The 13943-nt window shown below is 35.9% G+C and overlaps 3 protein-coding genes and 2 non-coding genes across 5 annotated transcripts in view; 3 read left to right on the forward strand and 2 right to left on the reverse strand.

Annotated features, from left to right (window-relative positions):
• The window catches only part of LOC111485160 (fe-S cluster assembly factor HCF101, chloroplastic-like), a 7906-nt gene extending 6315 nt beyond the window's left edge, over nucleotides 1–1591 (forward strand). The window contains exons 15-16 of the mRNA XM_023131908.1: nucleotides 1192–1260; nucleotides 1364–1591. Of these exons, the coding sequence (XP_022987676.1) occupies nucleotides 1192–1260; nucleotides 1364–1372 (78 nt within the window). The 3' untranslated portion in view covers nucleotides 1373–1591. The remainder of the gene's footprint in view (nucleotides 1–1191; nucleotides 1261–1363) is intronic.
• A 1414-nt stretch (nucleotides 1592–3005) lies between these two features.
• Nucleotides 3006–4874, forward strand: LOC111485258 (probable strigolactone esterase DAD2). The gene is made up of 2 exons (XM_023132063.1): nucleotides 3006–3463; nucleotides 4196–4874. Exons 1-2 carry the CDS (start codon nucleotides 3075–3077, stop codon nucleotides 4623–4625), a joined length of 819 nt encoding a protein of 272 aa, XP_022987831.1. The 5' UTR covers nucleotides 3006–3074; the 3' UTR covers nucleotides 4626–4874.
• On the reverse strand, nucleotides 3752–3847 carry TRNAY-GUA. The gene is made up of 2 exons: nucleotides 3811–3847; nucleotides 3752–3787 (listed from the first exon to the last, which is right to left on the reverse strand). It is a non-coding gene; the product is annotated as a tRNA-Tyr (tRNA).
• Nucleotides 4766–12868, reverse strand: LOC111485288 (nudix hydrolase 20, chloroplastic-like). Its single transcript, XM_023132112.1, is given in 11 exon segments — nucleotides 4766–5016; nucleotides 8817–8937; nucleotides 9129–9244; nucleotides 9349–9428; nucleotides 10438–10563; nucleotides 11189–11269; nucleotides 11471–11651; nucleotides 11823–11887; nucleotides 12525–12785; nucleotides 12787–12807; nucleotides 12809–12868. Coding segments are annotated over 11 exon segments (1149 nt in total). The 5' UTR covers nucleotides 12836–12868; the 3' UTR covers nucleotides 4766–4946.
• Nucleotides 12869–13723: 855 nt separating this feature from the next.
• On the forward strand, nucleotides 13724–13797 carry TRNAV-AAC. The gene has a single exon. It is a non-coding gene; the product is annotated as a tRNA-Val (tRNA).
• Nucleotides 13798–13943: the final 146 nt, after the last annotated feature.

The following is a 13943-nucleotide window of genomic DNA, read 5'->3' on the forward strand; positions in this document are numbered from 1 at the left end:
GGGGGGGGGGGGGTTTCTTTATCCTTTTTCTTTCTTGGGTAAGATATAGATTCATTAAAAAGAAGAAAATGCCAGAGTGGAGGATTAGCCATACAGATTGGGCTTTTTCAACATTGGAAGTTTGCCAATTAATATGCAAATATCAAATAATGAAGTCAACACAATAACTAACCTTATCTCATCTTCAAGTGGGAAAAACATAAAGATCTCAAGAATTATAACATATACCTAACACTGATGTCACAAGTAAATGCGAAGGATATTGACCGACTTCCAAACCAACTATTTTAAAATCTGGGGACAGGTAGCTAGAGTGATGACTTATTGGAAAATTCTAAGTTTTTTTTTTTTTTTTTTTTTGCTTCTGGCCCATTCTGATTCCACACTCTGCCCCTCTAAGAGGGCATGGCCGGTTGGGATGTTCACAAGGCAGGTAGGGGAGGAATGGCTTCCCTGCCCTGGCAAAACTTTTCATTTAATTATGTGGAGATTGGTGCGGAAATTTTCTGCAAGAAATTCACAGAGATTAGACTCTTTGTGAAAAATTATTCTTCATTTAGTTTTCTCAGAAAAAAAAAATCAATAAAATAGATTGATTGTTTTATTGAAAATCTATATTTAAATGGACAATTTTCAATGAAAAAATCTCAAAGAAATTCTTGAAGAACTTAACAAAAAACTAAAATAATTCTAAAAAAATATAGTTAAAAATGTTGAACCATCATTCTTAAAAGTTTAAATTTAAATAGTATAATATAGTCTCAAATCATTTAAAATTCTATCATATGAAAAAAAAACATTAATAATAATAGAGTTTGGAACGAGGATGAGGAATGCATTTTTCTTCCCTCCCCCTTCCCATTTCGGTGGGGGTGGGGAAAATGAACATGCTTAATGGCCGGTGAAGACTATGCAATTACAAAAAAATTTCCTTTATGCTAACAAGGAAAGATCAGATAAAAAGAAGCAGGTAGGGGATAAGACACATTAAAACTCCTTTTATGTTTGTATTTTTCTTGTGTCTATCAAGCAGAAAGTGATTTTGGTACAAATTATGATTGAATCATATCATTTCAAGTGTGTAGCCTGCTAAAAGTTTCCATTCCTGGTTGAGGATTTTGAAGGAAAGAAATCAAGTCAACTGTGTTCTATAAGGTAGTTCTAATGTAAACCTTATTATTTAATGTGTAGATTGCTCCCTATGATCAACTGCAAATGATGGAGAGGTTAGTTGATGTTCCTCAGCTAACTCCTGCCCAGGTAAAATATAGAATTCCTAAATTTTGTTATAAGTAAGACTTCTCTGATAAAGCTTCCATTATTGTAATATCATATATTTTTCTTGGGGTGTCCTTTCCTGCAGGCAGTTTAGAGTTACAGCAATTTAAAAATTAGGCTAAGAGAAATCAAGATTGTTGAATTAAAAGCATCCCAGTTTGGATGGAGTTAGAGATAGATAAATCCTTTTTTTCAGTCCTTTTTCATGTAATATTGTAATGTAATAGATGCTTAAAAGCAGCTGAAATGGTGAAATATGAATCTCATGCAGTAAATTAGAGAAACCTATTTGCTTCTTTTGTTGTTGTTCTCTTATGGCATCTCCTATGGTTCATAAAGCTCTTTTTAAGTGCAGATCACAAAGAGTCAATCCATCGATCTTTTCACCAATTTTGGTTAGATTTCTAGTTATGCTTGGTTGTGAGTTATAGGTTTTTGAATCTGTAATGGTGCATTTATTATAGTGAGAATGGGATATTTTCAATCCATCTTAGTTTGTGGTGGAGAGAACTATTAGATTTATCTAAAAATGCAAACAATTAGGAAGCGGACTAATAAATGAGGAGTCATGGACATTGCAGATACATTTGAAAAGTCACAGTTTTGAAGGCAATGTGTGTTAGTGGATGGCTAATTGCTTCCCTCAACCGTCCACTTCCGCCATTAAAGGCTCTGCTCCATAGACCAGAGAGCTTCTTTCAGCTTTTAATGTTCAAACAAACGGATTGTCCAAACCACACCAATCATCACCACAAACCACAATCTCTCCTCTCTTACATTTCACCTTTTGGCTTTAATAGCAGCCAACCCCACTTCACATTTACACCAAATTCTAGAACCTGCCACTTTTTTTATTTTTTATTTTATAATAACAATCAATTTGAAAAATAATTCGAAAATGAATAGATATTTTAACCACTAAGCTATAGAGGATGATGCATGCATAAGATCTTGAGTATCAATATTGAAAGGATTAGTTTTTTAACCATGTTTATGGAGATGAAACACTTGTTAATTAATGTTTAATCATTCATTTTAATTTAAAAAAAAATGTGGTGCCTTTGTAGATAGAGAACAAGTCGAAATCATTAAAGTTAACTATTCTTTTCGCCAATAAAATTTATAGTAGATATCTCTTATAATTAATACGAAATAATTTAATATAGAATACGAAATAATTTAATAGGCAAGGAAATAAAAATTTCAAAATAATAATTAGATATAGTGATATTAAATAGAAGGTGGGAACCAAAAAGATAATAATTTTGTGACATATGGTTGACTTGAATGATTATTGTTTAGAAATGGGCGAAAACAAACAAAGGAGCACTTTTGTTCATCTTGGGGTTTGTGGTAATTTAGTATAAAATAAATTAATTTAAAATAAAAAATGAATAAATTAAATGAAGGGCTTTGGAATACAACGTGGTGGGGACGGAGGGGAAATAAATGAGAAAAGGTGGGTATTGGACTTATCTTCAGCCTTCATAAATAATTAAAACTAAAAGGACAACGTCCTATTTTTTTTTAGTCGAGAAATTATTTAATGAGACCATTAAGATTGTGATCCATCATTTTTTATCACGAAAAATAAATATTTTGTAATTTTGGTCTATTTCCATCTATTTTTTTTTTATTTTAATTTTGTATATATATATATATATATATTTTTATATATATATATATATATATAGAAGCAACCACTCCTCTAGTCCCTATAAAGACACGCCATAGGCTGAGCCACACACTCACACACAAGCCTTCATCTTATTCTTAGTCCTTTCTTTCTTGGTGCGATGGTTGTTATGGTGGAAAATGGGCCATTGTCGACGGCCCTAAACGCTAAGGTAATGGGATCGGGGAGGGAAGCAATGGTTTTGGCTCATGGGTTCGGAACCAACCAGTCATTATGGGACAATATGGTTGGGAAGCTGAGCCAGAAGTACCGTGTTGTTGTTTTTGATTGGACATTTTGGGGTTCCATCAAAGATCCCAACTTGTATGATCCTCAAAAGTACTCTTCTTATTCTGCTTTTGCTGAAGATCTCATCGCTCTCCTTGATGAGCTTGGCCTCACCTCCACCATCTTCCTTGGCCACTCCATGTCTGGCCTTATTGGCTGCATTGCTTCCACTAAAAGACCTGACCTGTTTCAAAGGCTCATTCTGCTCTGTTCTTCTCCCAGGTATTTTTATTTATTTTAATTCAAAATCAAACAATTCTTTGTCTTTTTTCAGTTCTTTTGAACCTGTGTAAGGTGTTGGTGGGCATATAGGCAGATGGGTCTTGGTAAAAATGGTCAAATAATACTTCTTTTCCCTCAAACTTACTCAATCTTAGAAGTAGAAATCTCAATTCAAATTGGATCTTATAAAGTTACAGGAAAATGAATCATGATTTTTAAGTACAAAAAGGGGAATTTTTTTATTCTTATAGAAGCACAAAAAAAGAAGAAAAAAAAAGAGAGAAAAAATCCGACCTGCCGGATTCGAACCAGCGACCTAAGGATCACTTCAGGATTTGATATACCCACTACAGTCCTCCGCTCTACCAACTGAGCTAAGGTCGGTTTTGATATCAACGTCATATTAAATTTATAAATATAAAAAATCCTGGATTTTAAATCTACCCGAGGCAAAGCCCAATAGATTTCGAGTTCCTTGACCGCACGTATTTGTTCTTTTATTGCTTTTTTATTTTATTTTATTACTATTGGTTTAAAAAAAAAAAATACTGTTTTTCTTAATTATTATTGTTTGTCTCTTTAATATTTTCATTATGTTCTGCTTTTGTAATATTTTTATTATTTTTTATTAATACAGTTTATTTCTACAAGTTGCTTAAAAACGGTTCTGAAATGTAATTCTTTCAGCTCTTAAGTTCCTAAGTTCTAACAACATATTGATCATTGTGTTAGGTATCTAAATACAGAAGACTATGAAGGTGGCTTCGACCAATCGGACATCGAGCAAATGATAGCAAATATGGAATCCAACTACGAAAATTGGGCCACACAGTTTTCTTCTCTGGTTGTAGACGAAGCCGATCCTCTGTCACTGATCAGGTTGCGGAAGTGCTTGCATGAGATGAGGCCTGAAGTTGCAGTGTCCTTGGCCAAGACAGTGTTCAGAGTGGATGAGAGGGAGATTCTTGAAAAGGTCGACATTCCATGCACCATCCTACACACTAAAACCGACGTTGCCGCCCCTGCCTCGGTTGCCATCTTTATGCAGAAGCAAATCAAGGGCAGTTGCACAGTGAGAGTTATTAACACTAATGGACACTTCCCTCACTTAACTGCACACCTCCAGTTGCTTCAAGTTCTTGGTGAAATCCTGGGCTTTTGAATATTCAATAGTTCTCAGTCAAATCTTGGGTTAGAAACGCAAGTGAATAATACAAGTCAGTGTGAAGTGTAGTGTGTTTATAGTGGCTGGGGAGTTCATGAAATTCAAATTGTTTCCATGTAGTGGGCTTTCAGGTGTACTTTTGTTAATGTGTTTTCATTTAATAGATGTACCAAACAGAGTTTGTTTGGCTTCACAAATACATCTAATGAACAAGAAAGTTCTGCAAAAACAATAAACAGTATGTAACAATCCAGATTCGATGTTGAAACAAATTAACCTGATTTTTCTATCATCAACGTATTGGGCGAATTGTTTTATTCAGAAGCAGGTCCCACTTCTCAAACTCTGCAGTAGCTCCAAGTACCCCGAACTTTCGGGATTAATGTACCTGCAAGTTTTTAAACGCATTAATTCAAACAACTGTAGACTCATTTGTTGTGCGCCGAAAGCGGAACAAAGGTACTCACAACACCAATGAACGATTTTACACAATGAGGCACTAAGATATTTACGTGGTTCGGAGAGAAGTTCCCCTACATCCACGAACCAATCACTAATAAACCAAAGCATTACAAGTGAATATCTCACTATCACACTACAAAGACTCAGAACACATGTCACTCAACAAATACAATGTGACTCCGAAAGCTCTCCCAAATTCCGATACCAAATTCTGATATCAAATCCCAATATATAACTAAACCCTGGTGTGACTAAATCTAATTCAAATAACCAAATCAAATCTAATTCAAATAACCAAATCAAATCTAATTCAAATAACCAAATCAAATATAATCCAAAAACCAAATCAAATCAAAACTTATGACAATTTACAACAATCTCCACCTTGTCATAAGATCTCCAAATCAAATCAAACTTAATGACAATTTACAACAATCTCCACCTTGTCATAAGATCTCCAAGTTGATAACTGAGTTGGTTGCTACCACCTCAAGCCTCAATACGTAAGTTGGGAACTCCATCAATTATAGAGAAAGCATATGCTATCGTATCATCAAACCTTGCAGGTTTTCGAATTACCCTTCGTGGTCTATTCTTGGCGATAGACTCAGGTTCCTCCACTCTTTCATTTACAAGGCTTTGCTCCTCCAGACTTTGCTCTTTCTGTTCTAAGACATCAAAGTTATTATTTACCTGGTCAATAGGTTCTTCAGTAGGAGCAACCACATCAGGAGAGAACACCACCTTCTCCACCTGCTTCAATGCCTCGTCATTATTTTCAATTTTCTGCAAAAACATTCCAGACTCATCGAATGTCACATCTCGACTATTAACAATCTTACTTGTTTCTGGACACCATAACCTATAGCCCTTCACACCTTTGCTAAAGCCCATAAACTTGGCTTTTTTTGCTCTAGGATCCAGCTTTGAGTCTGTCACATGATAATAAGCAGGACACCCAAACACATGTAATTTATCATAATCACTAACAGGACTACCTGACCATACCTCAAGCGGAGTTCTCCCACCGTTTCCAGAAACAGGTAAACGATTCACCAAGTGAACTGCATAACTGAGAGCCTCAGCCCAAAATGCCTTACTCAATCCTGCTTGAGACAATATGCATCGAACCTTCTCTATTAATGTCTGGTTCATTCTCTCAGCAACTCCATTTTGTTGTGGCTTACCAGGAACAGTGAAGTGTCGAACGATCCCTTCATCTCGGCATACTTTAAGGAATGGATCATAAGTATATTCTCCCCCGTTGTCTGATCTCAGCCTTTTGATTTTCTTGTCCGTCTGATTCTCTACCATTTTCTTCCACTCTAGGAAGATTTGGAGAACCTCGTTTTTGTGCCTCATGGGATACATCCAAACTCTCTTCGAGTAGTCATCAATAAAGGTGACGAACCACCTCTTTCCTCCCAATGAGACATTCTTTGTGGGACCCCATACATCAGTGTGAACATAATCCAAAATGCCCTTTGTTTGGTGTATAGCTGTACCAAACTTCACATTTTTTTGTTTGCCAAATATACAATGTTCACAGAAATCAATTCTTCCAGTTGTGGCACCCTTAAGAACTCCTTGGTTCACCAGTGTCTGAAGCGCCTTCTCACCAGCATGCCCGAGTCGCATGTGCCATAATTTCGATATGTCTTGTTCTTTCGAACTTGCCACAGCAGCATGCCCAATTATTGTGGTTCCGTTGAGGTAGTATATGCTACCTCTTCTAGTTCCTGTAATTGCCACCAAAGCTCCACGAGCTACTTTCAAATTCCCTCCTTCCAAAATGATGCGATAACCACTCGCATCCAAAACGCCAAGTGAAATCAAATTTTTCTTCAAGTCAGGGACATACCTCACATCTTTGAGTTTTCGTATAACCCCGTCAAACATCTTGATTTGTACTGAGCCGATTCCCATTATCTTACAAGTACTATCATTTCCCATATAGACAACTCCACCATTGAACTCCTTGAAGTCCAAAAACATCTCTTTGTTGGGACACATATGATAGGAGCACCCAGAATCAAGAATCCATTCACTGGTTTGGCTGACTGATAGGGAGATTGTCAAGGCATCATCTGTATCAGTGTCGTCATCTCTAACCACATTGGACTTCGACCCCTTCTCTTTTAAGATCGAACAATCTTTTTTCCAATGGCCTTTCTGTCGACAATATGCACACTCATTTTTATCAAGTTTTCTCCAATTATCAGATCTACCTCTCGACTTTAGTCGAGGCTCTCCACATTCGTTCTTTTTCCAATTGGAAGTCCTTCCATGAGCAGTGAGAACATTTGAGCTAGAGCTTTGATACGTCTCCTTTTCCTTCTTTCGCATCTCATTGTTTATTAAGGCATTTGAAACATCTTCAAAATCAATATTAGTGATTCCATGTAGTAGGGTCGTTACTACAAACTCGTAGGATTCCGGCAAGGAGTTTAATAACAACAACGCCTTGTCCTCGTCATCAATCTTAACATCAAGATTGAGCAAATCAGTGATGATTTTGTTAAAATCATCCAAATGCTCAGCCATTGAGATGCCTTCCTTGTAATCAAAACGGAAGAGTTTCTTCTTCAAATAGAGTTTATTTTCCACTCTCTTCTTCATATATTTCGCTTCAAGCTTGTCCCATAATTCTTTCGCCATGGTAACCTTCATAAATGGATATTTCTGATCCTTGCCAAGACAGGATCGAATAATTCCACAGGCTTGCCGATTTAATTTCGTCCATTCTGCTTCTGTCATGTCTTCAGGCATTTCCTCTTGGAGAGAGACATCGAGGTCTTGCATGACCAATAAATCGCTAACTTCGCCTCGCCAAACACCAAAATTATTGGTTCCATCAAATTTTTCTACTTCGAGATTGGAACTCCACACTCTCGATCCACGTCGTGNTGGTTCTGCCATTTGCAATAATTAATCTGAATGAAACTCAAAAACCCAATTCTTGAAAATTGATTTTCAAGAGAATAAACACGATTGTGAGCACGTCTAATGGTCGATGAGGCCCAAGCTTTCACAATACCCCAAAATACCACAACTTGGCTCTGATACCACTTGTTGTGCGCCGAAAGCGGAACAAAGGTACTCACAACACCAATGAACGATTTTACACAATGAGGCACTAAGATATTTACGTGGTTCGGAGAGAAGTTCCCCTACATCCACGAACCAATCACTAATAAACCAAAGCATTACAAGTGAATATCTCACTATCACACTACAAAGACTCAGAACACATGTCACTCAACAAATACAATGTGACTCCGAAAGCTCTCCCAAATTCCGATACCAAATTCTGATATCAAATCCCAATATATAACTAAACCCTGGTGTGACTAAATCTAATTCAAATAACTAAATCAAATCTAATTCAAATAACCAAATCAAATATAATCCAAAAACCAAATCAAATCAAAACTTATGACAATTTACAACAATCTCCACCTTGTCATAAGATCTCCAAATCAAATCAAACTTAATGACAATTTACAACATCATTAAGGATACCCTGAGAAGTAGAGGTATAAAGTATTTTCATCCAGTTGTTAGATCACCAATCAAATACATTCTATGTGGTTTAGAAAAGATTGTACTCGTGACAATTTGGTTGAACCACGAACGTTAACAACCAAGACGTATACTTGGAGTTATAACTAAATCAAATAATGGCTGTGTAACAAAGGTATATTCAGAGAAGAAAGTATATAGTACCCGTGTCGAAATAGGAAGTCGATAATGACAAGAGTACAATTAGGCTTGAATAACTGTGTCCTCCGAATCACATTTGCGACATTTGTCACAAGCAACAACATGAATCCTTCAACCTCCCCATCTGACAAAAGTTCGAGCTAGTTAGACAAAAACTTGTAGTGAAACAAAACAATAAAACAATATGATGCAGAATATATACACCGCCGCTCAGACAAAAGAAGAGAGTCGTTAGGAGCTAGTATAGATTAATACAACGTAATATATCTATTTAGTTAAACATTGTGTAAACAAAAATGTACCAGATTAGCTAACCTTGATTCTCCGGTATAAAGCTTTCAGGAAGCTTTAAATCGTAACAGAATTGAACATCTCTCTTGTAACTAAAACCTTTGATGTCTGTATATGAAATGGCACCAACTGGTATGGCCCTAAAACAAAAGCATTATGTGAAGCCACCAGGCGTACACAACCATGTAATACACGAAGCTTATATTGGTGAGAAATTATATTCAAATTCTTGCAAGGAAATTACCCTTTAGATATTGATCTCGGTATGCCTGCTTCCTCCTCACATTCCTTCATCACATTCTCCCCACAAGGGATGCCCTGAGGCTGTCACTATCAAAATGTCAGGGGCTAGCTATAAAGGCACAAGAAGTACGGTATTCAGCACTCAAGGGCATATTTCTAACTTTATATCTCCCTCATCTCTTTTTCCTCTGATTATTATCAAGGGTTGCACAACTATGTTGTCAAATCCGTAGGTATAGACGTTTCACTGTTGTATAACTAGAAATTTATTAATAAGTTGTAACTCGTCAAGAAATTTGTAGTATCAAAACCTTGTCTAATTTGTTATTTAACTTATTCAACTTTATTACCCAAACAAAGTAAACATCAATAATTGTTGCATACATAAACTAAGATTAACAAACTAGACATACATATTGGCTGAAACACAAACAGATTCTGATTCATCATAGCAGGAGCCAGGATGTAATACTACATACCAGAAAGGTTAAATATATAATTCAGCCTCTAAAGTTTACATCTCTCAAGTATCAAAATGTTTGATCAAGTCCTTATTCAATAAATGAATGAAACTAAATAAAACAAGGGTCATATGGCATCGAAATATTTTTTTATATATAAGTTACATTTTTTCAATTTTAAATATATATCTTAACATTAATAAATAGGGAGGTCGAATTTTTTAGTTAAATGGGATGAAATGGATATTTAACATTCAAACGACTTTTTCTCACAGAAAATAATATTTTAAAATTTCATTTCGCCATTCCTTTTTCAATTTCAGCGAATTATCAAGTAGGGACATGGACTTCACTGAAATATTTTGATATCTAAAGGGTAAGATTACTTAAAACTTCGAAAATATTATGAACCAAATTGAAAGAGGGTTTGAAGGCTAAATGATACCTACTGGAAAGTGTCTATATAAACAAACATCTAAAAGAAGAAACGAAAAAGAATAAGGGAACTACCAGCCAGAGATCATCCAATAATGAAAAAAAAAACAGAAAAGTCGTCATTTTTCACATTTTCACGTGACAGAAGCACATGTATGGAAACTTGCAACAGTTAGCTATTACTTATTACGTACCAGCCCTCCAGCCACTAAATGATCCAACATTCCAGGAAAAGTTGGCTTTGTTTGACTCCTTTTCGCAACCCACAAAAACTTTTCTCCCTCCTTCTCAACATAACCATTCATATGAACTCCATAAACCTGTGCTACGAAACGCACCACGATAAGGCAGACAAAAGTTAGAGAAACCAAGTAGTGGAGTAATAGAACTTTCAGCTATTTACAACCAAGTAGCCAGTTTCCATCTCCGACATGCACATTCAACAATAAATTTCACTTCAATGTCTGGGCTCTTCTTTTGTAAGTAAATCAGCCATGTGTGAACAACACCAGAGAACAGCTACAACCTATAAGTAACGTATGCTTTACCCTACTCAAAAGGAATTTTCCATTTACACCATAGCATTGAGGGAGATTCTATATAACCCTTCAAAAAGTTTCACTTAACCTGCAAGTATATATTAAGAAACTACCCTCTTAAGCTTTTCTGGTGCTAAATTTTAGCACCAGAAAGTTGTTTGCAAAATCTTCAGTTATTTCAAATCTTGTTTTTGTATTCAGAATGACCATAAATATGACTGGCTCCAATTTTACTTGGACCAAACAACCAAACGTGTGTAAACAGATTCAACAAATCAAATGGCCTGCTATGCTCAAGGGCCAAACTAAAAGCAGGATCAAAATATAGCTTCCAAAGTGCGTTTCAGGAGATTAGAACAAAAAATTATAAATTTCCACAAAGCTGTAAAAGGGGGAACATTCGCACCTTTATTCCAAAATAAGGGGCCGCAGCTCGTTCGAGTGAGAAGAAGTTTGACGCACCAAAGGACGAAGTAACAGGGTATAGCTGACAGAGTTCATGGTTATCCACAGTTAGCCACATGAAGTACTGTCTAGTTCAAAATTTAACTATCTAAAAAGGACAAGTTTATTTGAGCATTAAACAGAAGATGGCGGTTTTTTTCTTTCTTTCTATGCAACGATTGCAAACAGAAAGACATTGAAAAGTAATGTAATAATCGGTTTAAATTGGAATCACAAGCAGTACCTCATTCCGTGTACCTGGAATGACTTCTTTACCCAAACACTTAACTACATCTCCAACTGCATGCGTCCTATCTTCAGGTGTCTTCAACGATTCATGCAAGGTTAAGTAAGCGCCAAATTGACCACAATCATCTCGGGGGAAGATAAAGACATTCGGATACTGCTTCAGGTGTTTAGCGAAACTGCATGAAGTACATTAAAACGATCGATTGAGTATGCGCCAAATCCACAGTATATTGCAGCTGCGCACAGACTAATTTTGATGAAATGACAAGTAAGAATAGGCAACACAGACGGATTATATCTCCAACATACGTAACGTTATCCAGACAGATAGAACACAGGAGGCTCACCCGTGGTGCACGTAGCCAACAATTAGGTCGTCGATGACAAAGGGGAGAAATTCAGATTGCGTATCCTGTAAGAAAATTTACTCAATTTCAAACATTCAAACAGACAAACAAGGAACGACTCTCCAGATGGTCCACTTTGACAATAAATTCCGATGGTTTTACTTTTAATTTTCTCTTAAATACCCCCGGTTGAGATGGTATTCCTTATCTAATGTGTGGCTACTCCCCTCAATAATCCTCAACAATTCTCTCTTCCAACAACGTATATCATAGCCTCCCTTAAGACCTCCTTCTCTGGAGTTCTCGAATAGTCTCCTCTTAATCAAGACTCGACTCTTTCTTTAGAGCCTTCGAACAAAGTACACTCTTTATTCTACATTTAAGTCATCTTTGACGACACTTTCGAGACTCACAACTTTATTCGACACTTCAAAATTTTATTGGCATGGCTCTAATACCATGTTAGGAACCACGACTCTCTATAATGGTGGTATGATATTATCTATTTTAAGCATAAGCTCTCATAATTTCACTTTGAGATTTCTTTAAAAAGGACTTCTACCAAAATATAGTATTCCTTATTTATAAACTCATAATTTTTCTCACTTAATTAGCTAATAATTCTAGCATGAAGTTTGTACATCCAAACAAAGCATGAAGTTTGTACATCCAAACAAGAAAAAAAAGGAGAAAAAGACGTACTGATCCACGATTGCAGAGCTTGACCTTCTCGAAATAGCCCGTCAGATCTGAAGGATCGTCCTGAAAGCTTGATGGTAAAGAAATGTGCACAACGTCGTCCCAAGAGAAGTTTCCGGCGGCGACCGATATCGAGCGGGTTACTGCTGGCCGAAATGTAGACAACATTGGATACGTCGTCCGGGAAATCTTCGAAGCGTTGTAAAGGGAAGAGACAATGGAGAAGTTATGAAATCTGTGTGCAACGAGAGATTTGCAGGCCATGGAATTGGATTGGAGCTAACTTCGCCAGAATTACCAGAGGAAATAACCATAAAAGGAACACTGACCGGACGACAACAAGACCCTTCGAAGAATATTTGGTAACTCATACATCAATATGAAATTCAATATTAATTTTCAAAAGAATTAAAAAAATAATAATCTGATTCCGATTATTCAAATATTGAAATATTAATATAATTAAATTTACAAATTCGGACACCCATCTAAAAACCCCAATTTTTAAAAAATAGGATAAGATTTTTTTTATTATTATCTTTTTTTTTTTTGGTATGTTGCTATGCTGGTTACCTCCTAAAGAAATTGAGGGCCTCGGAAGTCTCCGCGGGTAGGTGATTAACGACGACTCGTACTTTTGCTATTGCCTCTACCACAACTATCTCTACTACTTCATTTAGATTTGTTATGCTGCGTCTTCTTTGCATACCATTTACATGGACGACGACGACAAAAAAAAAAAAAAAAAAAAAATAAGCAACTTAAACCTTTTAGATTAAATAAAGTTTAAAAATGTTGTGGAGTAGAGATTAAGAGTGAATAATAAAACATTTATGAGAATGATTATATAAAAATTTTATCGCGCTAATTTTGATATGTGAGGCGAAACGATATGACCTTCAAATAAAGTATTATAAAATCATAAGATTTACTACACTCATACTCATATAATACAAAGTTATGACGGTATAAAAAAATTACTTATCCGATATTCATCTCAGTAAGCCTGTGTGTGTCGTTCTCAGAGGAAGGAAAGTGGGTTGAATTGGATAAGAGTAAATAGTAAAAAGTGAATTGTTGTGAAAAATTTCCATTTATTACTTTTTAAAATTATTTCTTATCATTCAACTAGTGGCCTACCTCTCCACCATAGCTAAGGTGGAGATATGGTGGAGGAACTAGTAAACAATTGCTTCACATCTGGTGTCGTGGTGTAGTTGGTTATCACGTCAGTCTAACACACTGAAGGTCTCCGGTTCGAGTCCGGGCGACGCCATGAAGTTACTTTTTTTTTTTTGTTTGTTTTTATAGCTTATGGATGTGAAAAGAGATTAAATTGTGAGAATAAAATTTAAGGTTTTAAAAAGAATATTATGAATCTAAAAAAGGCGTTGAATTATCATCATTTTTTTCCCTTCTGGA

Source organism: Cucurbita maxima, unplaced genomic scaffold, assembly GCF_002738345.1.
Source record: "Cucurbita maxima cultivar Rimu unplaced genomic scaffold, Cmax_1.0 Cma_Scf00010, whole genome shotgun sequence".
NCBI lineage: Eukaryota > Viridiplantae > Streptophyta > Magnoliopsida > Cucurbitales > Cucurbitaceae > Cucurbita > Cucurbita maxima.

Coding starts and splice junctions, on each gene's coding strand:
- LOC111485258 (XM_023132063.1), top strand. CDS start 3,075: ATGGTTGTTATGGTGGAAAATGGGCCATTGTCGACGGCCCTAAACGCT. Junction 3,464..4,195: donor CTGCTCTGTTCTTCTCCCAG/GTATTTTTATTT, acceptor TCATTGTGTTAG/GTATCTAAATACAGAAGACT.